General features: G+C 45.4%; 1 protein-coding gene across 3 annotated transcripts in view; it reads right to left on the bottom strand.

The window, feature by feature from the left end:
• Positions 1 to 2578: 2578 nt before the first annotated feature.
• MAGED1 (MAGE family member D1) overlaps positions 2579 to 19424 on the bottom strand; it is a 73486-nt gene continuing 56640 nt past the window's right edge. For 2 of the 3 annotated variants that reach the window (XM_029240415.1, XM_029240413.1), the window contains 12 exons: positions 8657 to 8730; positions 7218 to 7946; positions 5888 to 6556; positions 5692 to 5755; positions 5398 to 5477; positions 5078 to 5169; positions 4772 to 4851; positions 4638 to 4680; positions 4303 to 4365; positions 3619 to 3733; positions 2999 to 3384; positions 2579 to 2789 (listed from right to left, as the gene is read on the bottom strand). In XM_029240415.1, coding sequence (XP_029096248.1) covers positions 3007 to 3384; positions 3619 to 3733; positions 4303 to 4365; positions 4638 to 4680; positions 4772 to 4851; positions 5078 to 5169; positions 5398 to 5477; positions 5692 to 5755; positions 5888 to 6556; positions 7218 to 7946; positions 8657 to 8701 — 2358 coding nt within the window. In that variant the 5' untranslated portion in view covers positions 8702 to 8730 and the 3' untranslated portion in view covers positions 2579 to 2789; positions 2999 to 3006. Of the gene's footprint in view, positions 2790 to 2998; positions 3385 to 3618; positions 3734 to 4302; positions 4366 to 4637; positions 4681 to 4771; positions 4852 to 5077; positions 5170 to 5397; positions 5478 to 5691; positions 5756 to 5887; positions 6557 to 7217; positions 7947 to 8656; positions 8731 to 9260; positions 9538 to 19424 lie in introns of those variants that run through there. The other variant, XM_029240414.1, reaches the window with a different exon arrangement.

Here is a 19424-nt window from a genome sequence, read left to right as displayed (position 1 = left end):
ATATATATATATATATATATATATATATATATATATATATTTCCAAAGGGTGCAATGGCAAGGAGTGTGTGTAGATGTTGGATAAGTGAACTTCAGTAAATATTAAAGTAAAAATAATTTTTTAAATTTTTATTCTGATAAGACTTACAAAAAAGTTGCAAGGATAGTAAAAGAATTCCCATATACACTTAACCTAGATTCTCCAATGTAAGTATTTTACTGTATTTGTGTTATTCTCCTTGTCTCTCACACTCTATACACACATACATGTGGACACAAATTTTAAAATATTTTGAGAGTAAGTTACAAACACATTCTCTTACAGAAAACAGTAGAATAATCAAAATCAGACCACTAACATTGATACTAACAGACCACTAACTGACCTTATTCAGATTTTGCCAACTGTCCAAATTGCACCAGAATTTCATGAGCAGTGAAGGGAAGGAATCAAATCTCTTCTGGGGTATGAATAGGGCAGATGGTGTACTGAAGCCTGGATTAGGGTTCAATCCACAGGGATGGAGCTAAGGGGGCTTCCATAGGCATTGGGCCTCCTCTGCCAGCTCCAGGCCCCAATGATACCACCCTCCTCTTTCTTCAGGCTTCCTAGAACTCCCTTGTGACCTTCCACACCTCTGATGTTGCCATAACCGCATAGTTCTGGAAATAAACTTTACCTGGGACTGGTCCCCACAAGGCAGAGGCCCCAGGACTCTTCCACCACTTTAGTACCTAACACAGCTAGGAGGATCCACAGAGCTCCATTGTTATTATTAGGTTTCTGTCTCACAGACACGAGCTGGGGAGGGGTGCAAAAATCATCTCTTGTCATCTCTCATTCCCATTGACAAATGGGCAAGGGAGGCTCAGAGAAGTCTGAGACTATTAGGGGCAGAGCTGGGGGAATGCCCCATTCCTGTCTCTTAGGCCTAGTGTCTTCCCCTGACATCACACAAGTGGTCTAAATTCCCCTCCCTAAAGGGCAGTCACAGTCTGCGCACAGCGTGGAGCTGGGGGTGTGGGTGGTGACGGGTGGAGGAGGGAATGACACCTCAGGGAAGACCTGTGCTTACCCGGGTGGCTTATGGATGAACGGGTTGTTCTTTTCTGAGGCTGCAAAGTGGAGTCCATCTACCTGAACATGGAGGCTGTAAACACACATCGGGAGAAGCCTGAGGTAGGTGAGGGACTCTGTGGCCTAAGCTGGCACGTGGTGAAAGCACCCTCCCCTGCAGAAAGGCAGCCCCAGTCCCACAGAGCTTGGGTGTTTCCACCAACAGGTAGAATAACCAGCACCCAAAAATGCAGGAACCACAGCCCAGACCCGAGGCACCATAGACACGCACAGCTAGAGCAACCCTGCCTAAAAGGCCTCTCTGGCTGAGGTTCCCCCAGGCTTGCCTGAGAAGAGGGTCAGGATCCAGGCCTGGCTGAAAGAGGGGAGCCTGGCAGTAAGGACAAGAGGCAGGGAGGGGCGGGGGCTCCACACTGCTGGCTGCTTCCTGCTAATACTGGGTTCTCTCCTCTCAGAATGTGAACGTCACCCGGGAAACTGTGGAAGCCCTGGACACTGTCCCTGCCCACTACTGAGCCCTTCCCAGATCAAATTGCCTTTGCTCCTGCTTTCTTCTACCGCAGGAGCTCCTGCGTCTGCCCTTGCCCATATGCTCAGGTAACACTAAGCCTCTGAGGAAGTTATGGCCTCTAAGTTGATCCTCAGCGAGAGAGCTCTGCTTCCAGCAAGACCTCAGCAGCTCAAGCCATCCCCGTTCACAGTCACAGCCAAAAGACTGTCTGGCTCTGCATGGAGCTTTGTCTTACTTTCTCAATTCTTGTTCCCTGAGCAACAAAGGTTCCTCTTTCTCCCTGCAGGAGGGGGAGAAGTGGCCATTGTGAGGCCTCCTTCACTATGCATAAGAACTTGTCTCTGTGATGAGGCCCTGTTCCTGTGGGGGTGGGGATTGTGAAGGCTTTCTAGAGGCAGATTCCTGGGCAGCATTTCCAGAAGTAAGGGGCACCAGTGGGACTGACCCTTTATGAGCAATATGACTAGGGGTATGAGATCTTCCTTCTCACACAGGAAACTCCGGCACCTGGCTCACCATGTTCTCTGCTCCTATTCCTGCCCCCATCCTGGGGTCATTTCACTTTCCACATGGATAATATAACCAACACCCTGGAGTCCCCAGAACATTATCTCCAGGAACAGTTATCTCCCCTTACCTTCAACTACCCACTCTCCGAACTTTATTATTATTACCTGGAGTTCTACCTCCTCCGTCTTCTTAAATGCAACTGTCTGACCACCTACACCCTCTCTCATTATTTCATCTTTCAATGTCACTTCAAAACACCTAGCAGCATATCTATCACATATGAGTCACTTCAGTGATATTTAATACCATACTTTTTTTTAGACCTCATTAACATTCGTGTTCATCAATCACTCCTTTGTTTCCCTATCCATTAGTCAGAAAGCTGATCCGCCCTTCAAGCTAGAACTGAGGCCCCATCTCTCCCATATAAACATGATGATCTCTCCCTAAACACAGAAAAAACAGGGAGCACATCTAAATCACTTTGCAGTTTCAACGTTTATTTCTGATACCAAAACTTGACAGCACACAAGGGGGGGAAGAAAGCAATAGACAAGGAACAGCAAATAAATTTATCTTGCATGCCACTTTCAGTCAACAGGATGTGGCTCTCTAGATAGCTGTGTTTAGAAGGATTCTGAGGCTTCAGCCTCACTCAGGGGAAAGACTATTGCAACTGATTAGCAATATCTGTGAACATAAAAAAGAAAAAAAATGTAAAAGTCAATGCTATATACCAAATAGTAAGGAACATAAATAACAAATACTGCTTCCACATACTTTCCTCTGCTCCCCACCACGTGTTTCCTAGGACTCCCAGCTAGAGCACATAAATACATTCCCATGGATTCTGTATCTCCCAATGACCCTAAGTGCCCAATCCAAAGTGATATACCTACCCAACATCTCACTCAACCCAGAAGAAACCGATGGCACCAAAGTTGGCAGCAAAGTTGGCACTGGCTGTACCACCAGGGCCAATAATGGGGCCGGCGAAGGTCTGAGGAAATCTGGAGCGAGCATTCTGGTGGTATCTGGCCCAGAAGGTAAATGGGATTCTGGACCAGGGATCTCCAAAATCTCCTTCCTCGTCCCAGGTCAGCAGCTCAAACTCAATGTCATCCCAGCTCCAGGGCCCAGATACGGCCTCATCTCCAATCCCCATGCGGGTTCTTGCCTCAGCCCGGGCCTCGGCCTCAGCTGCAGCAGCATCCAGAGCATCCAAGGCCTCATCTGCGGCCTCCATGAACTGTGCAGTCCAGTCACGAGGGTCTCTCTTCTGAACCTGAGATGAGGAATAGAAAATAAAACCCATAATAGTATTAGTTAATATTTATGAAGCACCTACTACATATTTAGCACCCTACTTTGTGCTATTATTTATGTAGTAACAACAAATACCACCAATAATGTGGTACCTACCGTGTGCGATACCTAAAATCTCATTCCTGCTCTGGAATTTTCCCAGTCAGTCATAGTTCATCCCTTAACCTATAGAGTGTTGCAGTTCCTCTATTACCTCTGCAATGAATCGCAGCACTTTCATCTTGCTAGTCTCATGGTAGGAACGGAGGCCCCAGAGGAACTCATACTCAGGAGGGTTGCTGTTGGGCACTCGTCTGTAGTCTAGGTACCTTAGAAAGAGGAGAAAGGCCTTTGTTTCTACCCAGGCAGAATGATTATCAATGCATAATAATCTGAGATTCTGACATCCCAGATTTCAGGTAGCAACTCCCCTCAGTCTCATTCCTAAACACAGATTTACCCTCTAATAATCAGGCCTTTGAATTCCTGTGCCAGTGCTTCTACACAAAGCAGTCACCTAGGCCTGGAGGGTGGCTTGAGTAGGGTCATAGAAAGGACAACACTTAATTTCACCCCCTCTGTCACAGCTCTAGCTCCAAGTGCTTATAATCTTGTCATTGAATCACAGATAGGCCCATTGCAAAGCCTCAGCTAAGCTCAGCCTTTGGAATATCTACTGTGGGCGTGGTGGACAGGCTCCACTTGCAAGATCACTATACTGCAGGAAAATCCAACCACAAAGAGCATACTCAATAAATACTCCTGCGTACATATGTGTGTGTATATGCATAGGTATAGGTATAGTTAGTATAAGAAATGAGCATGGAAAGGGCTTTCTGAGGCTGACCAGCACACAGAATTCATGAAGACCAGACAAAGCTGCTTAGGCATCACTTACTTTTGCTTTACAAACTCATAAGTGAGAAGTTTCCTCAGATCTCCAAGGAGGGGATGTCTTACCCTGATAGTAACAACAACAAAAAAAAGGGATCCATAATCACACACTATGACATTGCCCAAAGGAAAGAAAAGAGTTTTCCAGCACAGAGGTCAGAGACAAGAGAAGAGGCAGAGAGGTCAGGACTATTTCCCCATCCACCCAGGTCACATCCTTGGGCTCTGTACCTCCCCAAACCAATTCCCTTAGACCACCAGGCTGATGCAATCCTGGGACCATCCTCTGTTGCCAAAGGATGATATAAACAGGCAAGAGATGAGAGAGCCCAATCATACCCAGGACGCAGTCCCATCTTGCGTAGTGCCTCCCAGAGGACAGCTGCAATGGGAGGCAAGGGGAGACAAGGGACGGAAAATGAGCATGGAAAACAGGCGGTAGCCAACCCCCAGCTGCTGGCCCAGCCACTCACCTTCACTGGCACGGTTGCCATTCATGAAGATGACACCCAAAATCACTAAGAGGAGACCCAGCTTGGGTGTGTCTTTGGTCCTAAAGAAGCACAAAAAGAATATATTTTCAGCAGTCATTTGCATGAGACACCCCAGGCAGCTTACCCATCTAGCTTCCCCAGTATTCCTCAGCTAGGGGATAATTCTACCCCAGGTCTGCCCATGACCTGCTATGTGACCCTGAATCCTGGACCCTGGCCTACTCAAAACTCCAGGAAAAAAGCATCACTGAGGAAGGCAATGTTCCACCTCCTTTCCCATCTTACGTTCCCAGTATGCCAGCCAGGGACTCAGGGGTACTGATGAGAATATACAGGTGTTCTTCCTTGTCAATTTCCTTCAGCTGAATTCCAAATTTCTACAGGGACAAGAAAACAGACTATGAAATTACAAAATCTAGCATAAGCTACCCCCACTCAGTACTACCCACACTCAGCTACTCCTTCGCCTCCCTGTGAGATTTGCCCTAAACTCCCAGTAGGAATCCCATGAATCTTTTAAATCAAGACTTTCCCGTGATATCTATCAAAAACAAAAACCAAAAACCCTTTCCCCATCATTCTGTTCCTCAGGGCTGCCTTCTCACCTTCTCCAGGACAAAGCATGCGCGTTCAATGATTTCTGGATACACATCAGTGTATTCACGGATGATATCCCTCAGCATTTCTGTAGGAGAGAGGAGGGAGCACCTGAGCTGAGCAGGGACCAGAGCTGCGACCTCTTTGCCAGCCCTGCCCAGGGGAGCACAGTCAGTGAAAAAGGAAGACTCAACCATGGAAGGACGGGATTGAAGAGGAGGGGACATATAATCAAAGAGACGTCCACAGAGCACGGGGTGAGGGGAAGAGCAGAGCTCCAGGAGAGGGCACTGGATACCTACCTGAGCGCTTGATGGGCACCTTTGTGTAATCTTTAAGCATCAGGTACTTGACCAACTTATTTGCCTGGGAGGGAAAAAGGAAATCATTAAAGTTATAAGATATTTACAGAACACTTGGTTGAATTATAGATGGAAAGACAACAATGAAAAGAGCAAGGGGTGGGGGGAGAAGTGACTGGGGAGTTACAGTTCTTACTCTTTCCTGAAGAAGGGCCACATCTCGGGGCTGTGAGGCACCCAGGTTCTGTGAGGCACGCGAGTTGGGAGAGGGGCGCAGGTTTGGTGAGGGGCGCAGGTTCTGCCAGTCAGGTGGAACTGGCCAATCGGTGGGGATCCAGTCAGGTGGGAGTGGCCAGTCAGTGGGAAGCGGCCAATCGGGTGGCAGTGGCCAATCAGGGGGTAGTGGCCAGTCGGGAGGGCCTTGCCAATCTGGAGGACCCTGCCAGCCTGGTGGAGTCTGCCATCCAGGTGGAGTCTGCCATCCAGGTGGATTCTGCCAGGCCAATGGGTTTGGCCAGACAACTGGACCAGGCCAGACAATGGGGTTCGGCCAGATCACAGGGTTCTGCCAGATCACTGGGTTTGGCCAGATCACTGGGTTCTGCCAGGCAACTGGGTTTTGCCAGGCTGGTGGGGTCTGCCTAGCTGGGGGGCTCTGACGTGCTGGTGGGGTCTGCCTGGCTGGCTGGTTTTGCCAGCCTGATGGGTTCTGCCAAGCCAATGGGGTCTGCCAGAGCACATTGGGGGGTGCGCCAGGTGGGCTCTGAGTGGTAACTGGAACTGGTGCAGACCTCCAGGTCCCTGGAGCCAGTGGGGCCCGCCTCTGATCCCCACTGCTGCTCTCTTCCACATTCAAGTTATTAATCTGCATCATCAGAGAAAAGGAAGGTCAGGGTCACCAACTGTTTCTGTGTCCTCACCATATCTATTCCAGGAAGGCCCCCTAAAACCCTCACCTGTAGTGACAGCCTGACCCACTAGCCAATGGTCACCCTGAGTCCTGGGCTTGTCTTTCACTGTCTTCCAGGCAGGAGTTTCATCTCTGAACCAGGCCAGGAGCAACCCAAGGGTGGGGCCTGAGGCTTCTCCTCTTCCCATGTCCACCACTGGCTCTGCTTGTACCACCCTGGACAAATCACTCAAGTCACTTCACCTCTCTGGGACTTAGTTTCCTTCTCATAAAACTGAAACTATGATCCCTAGCTGGTATGAGGTACCTTGAAGATTTAGTGAGTGAGATAACCTGTGTGAATGTGTCTAGGCCAAGACCTAACACATGGTGGCTACTTTCAAAACGTAAAGTGAATTACATACAGGCTGTATATATTATGTGTCCATGTCTCATCTCCCCATTAGTCTGTGGACACTCAGAGAACAGGAATTAACACTTTCACCTTTATCATCCCCTACAACCTAGTCAAATACAGACAGTTACATATATTGTTTTGTTTTGTTTAGAACAAATGAACAACCTCAGAGAAGAAAAGAGAGCGCCCAAAGCAAAGTGGAACTAGCAGGGATCTCACCTTGCGGGTCCTCTTGCCCCGAATTATAGTCCTGGACTCCAGATTCTGAGCCTGGGAACCATCTGCTGATGTCTGTGCAGCTGCACCATCAGATTCACAGATACCTGGGCATGGGTCAGCCTCTATGTCAGCCTGGGAAGTGGCTATCTTGGCTTGGTTAACATTCTGGGTCTGGGTATCAGCTACTGGGGCCTTAGTGGTGTCATTCCAAGCCCTGAAGGCTGTTTTGGGCTGAGTGCTGACCATCTCACTGGCACTGAGAGACTGAGAGAAATTGTAGGTGGCATTTGGGCCCACCGTAGTAGTGGTATTCTGGGCCTTAAAGGCCATCTCCGACTTGTTGGCAGTTAACTCACTGGTGGTTGCTGCCTGGGAAAAATCATAGGCAGCATTTGGGCCCTTTGGGGGGGCATTCTGGGACTTAAAGGCTGCTGTAGGCGGTGTGTTGGGAGTCTCCTTGGCATTAAGAGCCTGAGAGAAATCATAGGCAGCATTTGGGCCTTTTGTGGTGGCATTCTGGGCCTTAAAAGCTGTCTTAGGCTTAGTGGCAGCTGCTAAAGCCTGCATATCAGCCATCTCACTGGCTGTTGGGGACTGTGAACTCTGAGGACTAGCATTCGGCGCGCTGGCAGCTGCTGTGGCCTGGTTGGTAGGCGGAGCCTCTGAGATCTGGATGGCCTCCATCAGGGTCTGCATAAGCAAGGTGCTGTCTTCCACGGAGGCCTCAGCCTGCAAATACAGGGGGAAAAAATTAAATCTCTGGGTCTGCGAGGTGGGGTTGGGAGGATAGGGGAGAGAACACGCAGGGATGGTGCAGGCGAGCGGTTGGTGCAAAAAGAGGAAGGCTGAGGAAGAGATCTAGCAGCCTGCGTGGATTAAGGGATAACAAAACTTGTGGTAGGGGCTGAGTGGGGCAGGGGCTAAACAAGGGGTGGGGCCAAATGAGGAGAGGAGGCAAAGTGGATGGGGGGTGCTGATCTAGGAGTGAGGTTAGAACAGGGCAATGCAGAGTGAAGTAGGAGCTCAGGAGGAGGAGGCGGAGCAAGAGTGCCGCCTTGAGGAGTTGAGGAGAATAAGGGGGTCGCAGGGGGTGGGGAATGCTGGAGAAAGGGAGGGTGGAGGCGGGAGGTTGGGGGAGGGGGCGGCAGAGAGCTCTACAAGCCTCAGGACTACGGAAAAAAAAGGTTCCTTACCCAACCAGGATTCTCTGGGCAGATTGCCCTGACTACTAACAGGGTCTCCCCTTTCTCTGAGCAGGGACTGATGGCTGAAAAGGGACGACCCCCCCACACCCCGCGCCCTCAAACCATGGGAATTTGAAAAACGACGGAATCTAGGCACCAAGAAGGCAAAATCGGATCCAGGCGTCTGGACAGCCAAAGGGGCCCGGGGGGAACTGTCGGCTAAGGAAATGGTGGGGAGGGGAGTGGAGATCTCACCTGGAAGCCGAGGAGGCCCGCACCACAGTCCATTTTCTGAGACATGGTTCTTGTCCCTCTGGCAAGAGCAGAGCCTGGGGGGTGTGGAGGAGGAGTTGGGCATTATACTACAGAGGGCAAATGCGAAGGAACAAATTTGGGGAGATGGTGGTGTTTGAGGTTTGATTGTGGGGGCGGATGAGGTGCTGAATGTGAGGGGAACGGGCCAGATCGGAGTGCAAAAAGTGAATGGGTGTCCGGATGGAGGTTCTGAATCCCGAGAAGCTACGACGGGGAGAAGCTTCAAATCGGGGTTCAGATAAGAGTTCTGAATCCAGGCAGATTGCGTTGGGATTCGCATTTGGGAAATTGAATGGAGTTTTCGAATCAGGAGGAATCGTATAACAGTACAGATCGAGGTCGAGAAATCTGTAGAGGTTCTGAACGATGGGAGGGGTTCAGAGAGCGAACAGGGATTCTGAATAAGGGAGGTTCAGGTGAGGGGTGTGTGAATCAGGGTTCGGGGAGTGGAAGAGGGATCAGAATCCGGGGTAAAGGGATCGGGATGAAAAATGGGGGGCCCGCACCAGGGGGCAAGATGCCCTGTCTGGGGGCTAATTCTCACCTTGCCTCAGGTCCCAACCCCAACCCCCTCGTTGCCTCCCTTCTTCACGACTCAGAGGATCGGGATTGCAGTGTTCTGCTCTCAGCAGCCGCACCCTCTCCTTGTCCAGGAGAAAATGCCAGCGCGGCAGCTAGGACGACCCCGCCTCTTCGCCTAATATACCACCCACCGCCTCACATGGTTGTACGCATGCGCAAGAACTGACCGACCAAATAAGAGTCCCGCCCGTTTCCCCAACAAAAGCTTCGCCCTGAAGGCTATGCTGCGCATGTGCAGCGGGAAGCAGTCCCGCCCCTTTGCCAACACACCACCCCACCACCAACCAGGTGGACAGTTTACAGCGGTCCCTCCCCTTCCTCTATATCCCCTCCCCCAAACAGATGCGCTGTGCCTCTAGATCCCACCCCTTGCCCCACACACCGGCCCCCTACCTTTTCCGCAATGCGTCTCTGTTCTATCCCTCCCTCTCAAGGCCCCTCCTGTCAGGTGGGCATGCAACTCCACCCTCTAGTCTAGCAGCACTTAGGTCACTATTAAGGAGGTCTCTGTGTGGGGTCTCTAATTGCAACAAGTGCTTGGCTCCTGCTAAAAATAAGCTCATCCACTTAGGGGGCCTAGGAAAAGGAATGGCCAGAGAGGATACATTAATGGAGGTAGAAAAAGTCTGTGCCTGCCACGTGACTCTACATGATCTTCCCCCCCACCCAACAGCTTCCAGACTCATAAACATTAGCTTCTTTCCTGCCCTTTTGCAGCTCCAGCTATTTATTTTGTGTGTGGAGGCGGGGAGGAGGGGAGGGAAGGGCACAACGTGTACTTCACAGCACGATCTACGCTGGAGCTTGTTTTCCTCTCACAGCAGCCTTGGGAGGTGGATATCAGCATCTCCATTGTACAGATAAAGACGCTGAGCTAGACATTACATGAACTAGACAAGGACACTGAGCCAGTAAACAGAAAATGCAAAATGTGGGCCTGGGTCTTCCAGACCCTAAAAACCCCCGTTGCACCATCGCTGGCCCGGGGACTGAGGCACCCTCCCTTCTTCAGTTTGAGCAATAGATCCGCCCCACCTCCCCTGCTCTGTCAGCACCTGTCCCAAGCAAGCAAGTGTTCTGTTCCCTGAGACCTAAGCTCACGCTCTGCATCCCGGAGGGCACAGGTGGAAGTCCCCCGCTCCCCCCTCCCCACCTGCTCTACGTGCGTCCATCCCGGTGTGCAAATTGCTCCTTGGGGTCCACTCCCTGCTCCGTCAGGCCTCTTTGCTATGAGTGGCACAAACGCTGTCCTTGAGGCCTTTCTGGTGCCTGCTGGAGCAACCAGGACAATAAGGCACCTGTATGTCTGAGCCATGGCAAGCCTTGATTAAGAGTAAACGTTTGCCCTGCTTCCTTCCAGGGCTGGGCCTCAATTCGTGGGATGGAGTGCTGGACCAGTGTGTCACTAGCTGCATGAGCCCACTCAGGCCACTGGAATTCTCTGAGCCCGGCTTCTCAACGGGAAGCACAAGTAGCACTTACTGGGGTCCTACCCAACAACAAACATGCTGCACTTCCAGAATGACTGGAGAAGCTCAAAAAGGCAGAAAATGATATACAGATGTGAAATGACTCAAATTGAACTGATACTCTCCAAAAATCCAAGGTAGATCTTTGTACACTTCACATTTGTTCTTACATCAGCTCCTGCCAGGAGCCAACATATGAAAGGAAGCTAATGCTGGGAAGAACTGCAGCATTTGGTCCCCAAGGGCCAACATCAATTCTGCCTGGCTGGATGACTTTCCTCATCTGTTGCATAGCAACCTCCCCTGTCAAGCTGCCTGTTTTTCCTCAGCACTTCCTCTGTAAAGTGTCTGCAGTGGGACGTGATCAGACTCAGGAAAGGTCTGAAACACCATGTTATATGCTTTCTGCTCCCAAATCTGTATTTCCAGTTCTTGACTTGGCTTATGAGTTCTAGATCTATAATCCAACAGACTACCTCACTTCTGCAATTGTCTTGGTATTTTTACTATTAACAGGTCCCATATATCCTCCTCCTCAGCACATTGTGTTTCTCCTTTAGTCATGCCCTTCTCTCTCTTTTAGAGAGATGGATTTTTGTTTTATTCATTGCTGTATCCCTAGCACCTAAAATGATGCCTGGCATATTTTATATGCTCAAAAAATATTTAATGAATGAATGAATCCCACCATCCACCCTACTGCTTATGCAAGAAACCTGAGAGGCACTCTTTTTTCTTTCCTGTGATGAATTCACTTACTTTTACTCATTACACAAATAATGCATATTCATCATTAAAAATTCAAACATTACCTAAATATTTTAGAAATTAAGTAGCCATCACTCCAAATCTCACCACCTTGAGATAACTGCTATTAAGATTTTGATGCTACCTTTTCATACACTTTATGCATATATATTCTTACATAAATGGGATTACATTATATATGCCATACTTTAAATTGCATTCTTTTACTTACTGCCTCCCACTTTCTTTCACCTCTATACCCTCATCTGAGACATGGTTGTTTGTTTTTTTTTTTGCGGTACGCAGGCCTCTCCCGTTGCAGAGCACAGGCTCCGGACGCGCAGGCTCAGCCAGCCATGGCTCACAGGCCCAGCTGCTCGGCGGCATGTGGGATCTTCCCAGACCGGGGCACAAACCCGTGTACCCTGCATCGGCAGGTGGATTCTCAACCACTGCGCCACCAGGGAAGTCCTGAGACATGCATTTTTAGCAGCCATTTTTATATCCTTTTATGTCCAAACATGTTCCATGTTTTTTGTTTTACAAAAATTAAGATCATATTATATACACTTTAATGCATCTGATTTATCTTAGTTAATGCTAATCTACCTCTGATTCATTCCTTTACATTCCTGCATAATATTCCATAATAGGGATGGACCACAATGTATTCAAACATTTCCTCACTGATAGTAATTCATTTTGGTTTCAGGTGTTTTGGCGGAGGGAGGGAGCACATACCAACAACATTGCAATAAAATACTTGTACATATATCCTTATATTTTAATGCTCAATATTTATTCCCATGACATCAGATGCCCAGGAGTAAGACTGATATACTCTACGTTTGGTGTCATAAGACTTTTCCAATTTTTTTTCCAATCTGATGTGTATTTTATTGGTATCTCCTTGTGTTTTTAATTTACATTTCTGATAAGTAAGTAGTGGACCACATATTCATATAAGAATGGACCTACTGGATTTCTTTTGGAAAGTACTTATGCAAGTCTTTTACCTATTTTTCTTGTGTTGTCTTTGTCTTAATTATTTTGCGGACTTCTTGGTACAGTCCTACAGATGCTTATTGAAATCCCTTAGAGCTAGATGTATTGCAAATGGTTTTTTTCACATTTTAGTAAGTGTGTATACTCTATACTATGTAACAGTTCCAACTGCAAGAATATATCTGCCAAAAAGGCCAGATATATTATTCACTTATGCACATTCCCTTAGCAGCTAAGAGAATGTGATCTAGGATTTACCAGTGTGGTGGGGTCCTGAAGGCCACCATCGGGTTCAATGATTCACTAGAAGCACTCACAGAACTCAGGATAGGTGCTACATTCATGGCTATGGTTTATTACAATGAAAGGATACCGATTTAAATCCACAAAGCTAAAAGGTGCATTAAGTCAAAGTCCAGGAGAGAACAGGGATGAGCTTCCAGTTGTCCTCTCTCAGTGGAGTTGTATGGCAGTGCTTAATTCTCCCAGCAAGATGTGTGATAACCAGGGAAGCTCACCTGAGCCTTGGCGCCTGGGATTTTACTGGAGGTCAGTCACGTAGGCATCGAACACCTGGGTGGCTAACCTTAGTTTACTCAGTCTTCAGCCTGCGCAGAGGTCAAACTAACGCCGCAAGGCTCAAGGTCCCACTATAAATCATACTCTTAACATAAACCATCTGTTGGCCCAAAGCCCCAGGTTAACAGAGACTCTAATCAGGCACCATATGCCAAAGGCTTAGAGGTTATCTCCCAGGGGTTTGTCAAGAGCTGGACCTTTCTTTGAAATGTGCAGACATTTTTCGGAATGCACAGGGTTTGAACACCCCAGACCTGCCGAGTCAAGTCTTCTACTGCACAGTCATAATTCCAACCTAACACTTGATCTGAAAGGAGTGATTCAAAGATTCAATGATGGAATTCAATGCCATATCTGTGATGGTGGGAGCAGGAACCGCAAGAAAATCCAGTTTCTAGGCACAGCATTGGTAGCAGGGCCAAGGGCAGCATCCAGTATACAGTATTCAGTGGTGACAGTAATAGTATCCAACCATGCCAATATTTATGGCATGATTTTTGAAATACAGCTGGGCCAGCTGCTCTTAGCAAATTATTTTATTAATTCTACCACTTTAACATACTTAAGAATATTTAAACTTTAAAATTAATTATGGATACACTAAAAATTGCAAAGATAGTACAGAGAGGTCTTATGTACCCTTTAGCTGCTTCCCTCAGTGAGCATATCTATATACATACAATACAATATCAAAACCAGGAAACTGACATTGGTATCACATGTGTGTATAGTTCTATGTCACTTTATCACATGTGGAGGTTTCCACAGTAATCACCACAACAACCAAGATACAGAACTATTCTGTGACCAATAAGATTTCCCTGTACTACCCCTTTATAGTCACACTTACCTCCATTCCCACCACTATCCCTAACCCTTGGAAGCCATTAATGTGTTCTCCATCTCTGTAATTTTAACATTTCAAGAAGATTATAAAATTGGAATCATACAGTATGTCACATTTTGAGTGACTTTTTTCACTCAGCATAATGCCTGTGAGATACATCCAAGTTGTGTGGTTTTCTCCTTTTTATTGCTGAGTACTATTCAATGGTATAGATGTGCCACAGTTGGTTTAACCATTCACCCACTGAAGTACATCTGTGTGGTTTCCAGTTTGGGCTATTAGAATAAAGCTGCTATAAACATTTTTGTACAGTTTTTTCTGTGAACATAAGTTCTCATTTCTCTGGGATAAATGCCCAAGAGGGCAATTGCTGGATTGTGTAATAAGAGCATGCTAGGTTTATAAGAAACTTGCCAAACTTTCCCAGAGTGATTGTATCATTTTACATTCCCACCAACAATATGTGAGTGGATCTATTTTCTCCAAATACTTGGCAGCATGTGTTGCATATTTTTAGGAATTCTGATAAATGTGAAATAATAACTCATTGTGGTTATAATTTACATTTCCCTAATGGCTAATAATGTTGAACATTTTTAACATATGCCTATTTGCCATCAATATATCCTCTTTGGAGAAATGTTTCTTCATGTCTTTTGTCCATTTTTCAATTGACTGTTTTCTTTCTTTTTTTTAAAGTGTTGAACCTTGAGAATTTATATATTTTATGTATAAGTCTTTTGTCAGATATATGGTTCGCAAACTGGTTTCGCCCAGTTTGTAGCTTGTGTTTTCATCCTCTTAACAGAGTCACATGGCAAATTTTTTAGAAGTCCAATTTATTGATTTTTTTTTCCTTTCAAAGACTGTGGTTTTTGTGTCATTTCTAAGAACTCTTCAACAAGCCATGAGGATCTGAAGATTTTATCCTATATTATATTCTAAAAGACTTAAGGTTTTAGCTTTTTTTTTTTTTTTTTGTGGTACACGGGCCTCTTACTGTTGTGGCCTCTCCCGTTGCGGAGAACAGGCTCCGGATGCGCAGGCTCAGCGGCCATGGGTCACGGGCCCAGCTGCTCCGTGGCATGTGGGATCTTTCCGGAATGGGGCACGAACCCGTGTCCCCTGCATCTGCAGGTGGACTCTCAACCACTGTGCCACCAGGGAAGCCCAGGTTTTAACTTTCATATGGGAGTCTATCATCCATTTGGACTTAAATTTTGAATGAGATGTGAGGTCTAGGTCGAGTTTTATTTGGGGGTATGGGAGAGGCAGAGCTACAGAAATCCATCTGATCATTCCAGCACAATTTGTTTAAAAGATAATCCTTCCATTGAGTTATCTTTGCACCTTTGTCAAAAATCAGTTGGCCATACTTGCATGAGGCTATTTCTGAGTTCTCTATTCTGTTCCACTGGTCTATGTGTCTACTCATCCATCAATGCTGCAATAGTCTTGATTACTGTAGTTATACAATAGTCTTGAAGTTGGATAGAATTTTATTCTTCTTTTTCAGAATTATTTTATCTATTATTCTAGTTCTTCTGTTTTTCCACATATTTTGGAATAATTTATATCTACAAAGCATCTTACTGTAATTTTGATAGCAACTGCATTCAACCTGTATATCAATTTAGGGAGAATTAACATCTTTCCTATGTTGATTTTTCTAATTCATGAATACAGTATGTCTCTCCTTTTATTTTGATCTTCTTTGACTTTTTCATCAGTTTTGTGCATTCTGCTGTTGTTGGGTGGAGTGTTCTATAAATATCAATTAGATCCTGTTGGCTGATGATGTTGAGTCTATCTGATTATGCTTTTCTCCAAATTTGGGAAGTTTTCAGCCACTTTTTCAGCCCTTCCTCCTTCTCTCCTTCTGTGACTATGATGACACCTATGTTAGATCTTTTGCAATAGTCCAACAAATACCTGAAGGCTCTATTTATTTTTGTTTTTCAGTCTGTTTTTCTCTGTCAGATATAATTTCTATCTTTTCACCTTCAAGTTCACTAATTCATTCTTCTGTCATCTTATTCTGCTGTTGAGTTCATCTATTGATTAAGTTCATTTATGGGATTTTTCAGTTCCTAAATTTTAAAAATTCTTCTTTATATCTTCCATTCTTTTGAAGATTTTCTATTTCTTTGCTGAGACTTTCTATTCTTTCATGTGTCCTATGAACAATTGCTCATTGAAACATTTTTATCAAGGCTGTTTAAAAACCCTTGTAGATGATTCTAATATCTGTCATCTTGGTGTTGGTGTGTGCTGACTGTCTTTTCTCATTCCAGTTGTGATTATCATAGTTCTTGATATGACAATTGATTTTCAATTGCATCCAGGATATTTTGCATCTTATAAGGATCTGAATCTTACTTAAATCTTCTGGTTTACCACATGTGGGTGGAAGTCCACATTCCTACTCAGCCTCCACTGACACCTGGGAGAGAGGGGCTTCTTTTTACTGAGGGCTAAGTGAGAGTTCCAGCTCCATATTAAGCTTTTACTGATACCACCCTGATTGGGAGAGACCAGGTGCCTAATTACATAGCCAGGGAACTCACCACCACGTCATTGCTTGGGATCCAAGTTCCCTAGAGAGCATGCCATCTTATCTCCTACTTTCAGGGTCATCACACGTTTGTTTTATATATAATGCTCAGTGACAAATAGGGAAGAGTACATCTATACCATTTACCTCTTTCTGCTGGAAGCAGAAGCCCCCAATTCTAGTTGGGGGCTTTTAAAAAAGTTATAACTATTGAGATTTCTAATGTAAAATCATACTATAAGAAAAAAATAATTTGATCACTTAATTAACAATATATATTGCAGTCATTTTGATGTCTTATATGACTTGCTGAAATAACAAAAACAATATTGGGCAATAATCTGAAAAAGTAACATCCCTTTCTTTTTCTTGAAATGATTTTGCCATTTAGAATGTTTGTTGCTTTTTTATAAGTAGCTTTCAAACAACATATTTAGTAGTTTATTTCTCTTCCTATTTTACTTACAGTTACTCATGTTTCTTTCTGCCTTGTTCCCAAATCTAATCCATCACCTATTCTTGTTGATTCTACCATTTTAAGTACACCTCGATTCCATTCTATTCTCTCACTTTTCATCATCCTATTGCTAGAAGGATGCATGAAGAGAGGGAGAAATGGAGAGAGAAAAGTTGAAAAGAGAGGGGATGAAGAGAAAGAGAAGGGAGGAAGGAAAGAAGAAAAAAGAAAACAGTAATAAAAGAAAGAATGAGTGACAATAGCAGTTGCAAGTAAATGGAATTATTAAGATAAGGAGAAATAAGAGAATGGAGAAGGAATGGATACTAAGTTGAAATAGACAAAGCAGGAGGAAAGAGAATGAGGAAGTAGAATGCATAAGGGAGAAGAGATGTAGGGTGGAAGAGTGAAAGGGAGGTGGAAGGAGATAGAGAGATTAAGGGGTAAATGAAAAAGAAAGGAAAATAAACAAGGGGAAGGAAGAGAAAGAGGAAGGAGGGTGTAGAGAAAATAACTAGGGAGGAAAGAGGAGTGTCTGAAGTAAGAGGGGCAGGGTGGAGGAGAAAGAGGAAGGGGGATGGGGGAGAGGGAGAAGGAGGAATGATGTGGAATCACACCTCACTATTGGCAGGTTTCAGTCTGCAGAGAGAAGAATGCTTAATGTTAGAACTTTTTTTTTCTCCTCAAATACCTAGTTCCCTTTATATTTGGTACCCATCAAAGTGCCAGAGGTAATTTCTCACAGGACGTCACTCTTGCCTAGAGGTAAGACCACTGTGGTTTTCAACCAGTAAGCGCCACGTGCCCCACATTTTGAATAGATAAATTTGTGTGTGATACTCAGCATTTATCACATACTTTCTGCTGCTCGTTATTCATCAGGTATGGATGTTATCTGACAAATTTAGGTATGCAGGAAATGTAAGTTTTCTTTTTCTCTGCAACTCAACTTGAATTCTGTCAAGTTCCCAATCTACTGAGTGGTTGAAACTCAACTCCAGCAGTGTGAAGTTCTCCTCACCCCATTCTTTGGGATTGTAAGTTATGGTATCTTAGTGTCAAAACATCAGGATGGGTGATATATGTTGAGTATCACATGTCCATGCCAGCATGACATGATGTCATATCTGGTTTACCAATGTTTGTCCAAGCAGGTAGCTGTTGAGTTGAGCCTAATTCTTTACCACAAAGCCCCTTTTGGGGTCTGACTCTCTCTGAGGGTGTCATATCCCACTCATATACATGGGAAATATTCTGCTACTCCTATCATATGTTCATCTCTGTGAGGCTGTCTTTGATTAACATATTCTTCTTATACTCCCATGATATCCTGAGCTGAGAGAAACTATGTGAGGAAGCCCACAGCTCAGAAAGCATATAGATACCACACAACCATTTTTAGTTTGTAGTCTTGTCCTTGTCCTCTTCCTGGCCTTACCCAAGAAGTGAGGCACAAGGCCACATTGCTAGAGGATCTTACAAACCTATCTTGGGTTTCTTCCCATCCCTGTAACACAGGGTCTAGGTTTCTCCTTTATTCAGTAACCCACAATATCTACTGACTTCTTACTTCTTCTTTGCTTTTCTTCCCAAAATGAATATGAGGCTAGAGATACAGTCTTGAAAAGAAGTGCTAACAAGAACAAAAAGCTAAACAAACTAAAAGTCAATGACTTTTCTTGGACTTCAAGGAGAAACAAGGTTTCAGAGCAAACCACCATCCTGAAATATTGAGGGACAGGCAAATCAAGAGTCACAGACAAGATCTGCTTATCTAAGGCAGAAGCCACTAGAGCCATAACCTTGTAGGAACTCTTAAATGAAAATTTTGACAAACTGCTAGAGGCTGAATATGGACTAGAATGAGAGTGAGAAACTCCTGGGAGTGGTAGTCTTGTTGAGAAAGCACACTTTCATGGGCTTTATTTCCAGGAATCTCACCAGGTTCTCATAGTAAAGATACGAGAAAGACACCATGGCAGCCCCAGCAGGAGGAGGGTAAGAGTCTTTGTGATTACCCTTGTGAAATATGCCCAGAGCCTTATCCATAACAACGCCCTACTTTCCAGGAAGAAGGACTACCAGAGCCCTGTCCCAGAGCCATGAAGGTAGGACATTTTTCTCACTCCAGCCCCGCTCTAGCTTTCTTGTCTCACCTAAGGTGTGTGTGTGGCAGAGGGACAGTTGTGTGGGTGGAGATGTGGGGACTATACAAGAAGAAGTACTTGTAAGGGTCACAGCCCCACTAAAACACTGAAATTTAATTGGAATATTACAAAACACTCCCTTTCCCCCACACCATACCAACAGGGCTCCACTATATTATAGTGGATTATAGCAGAATGAGCTGCAAGACAGAGACTTTCTAAGGAAGCCCAAAGTCAAGAGAGGAGAGGACGCTAGAGGAATATGAAGCCTCTGCCACCTGTTGCTAAAGTAAATTTTAAACAAAGCCCACCTCCTAACAA

Source organism: Monodon monoceros, unplaced genomic scaffold (genome assembly GCF_005190385.1).
Source record: "Monodon monoceros isolate NGI ecotype Baffin Bay Population unplaced genomic scaffold, NGI_Narwhal_1 Super_Scaffold_22, whole genome shotgun sequence".
Taxonomy (NCBI): domain Eukaryota; kingdom Metazoa; phylum Chordata; class Mammalia; order Artiodactyla; family Monodontidae; genus Monodon; species Monodon monoceros.
This window is presented reverse-complemented; position numbering and strand designations above follow the sequence as displayed.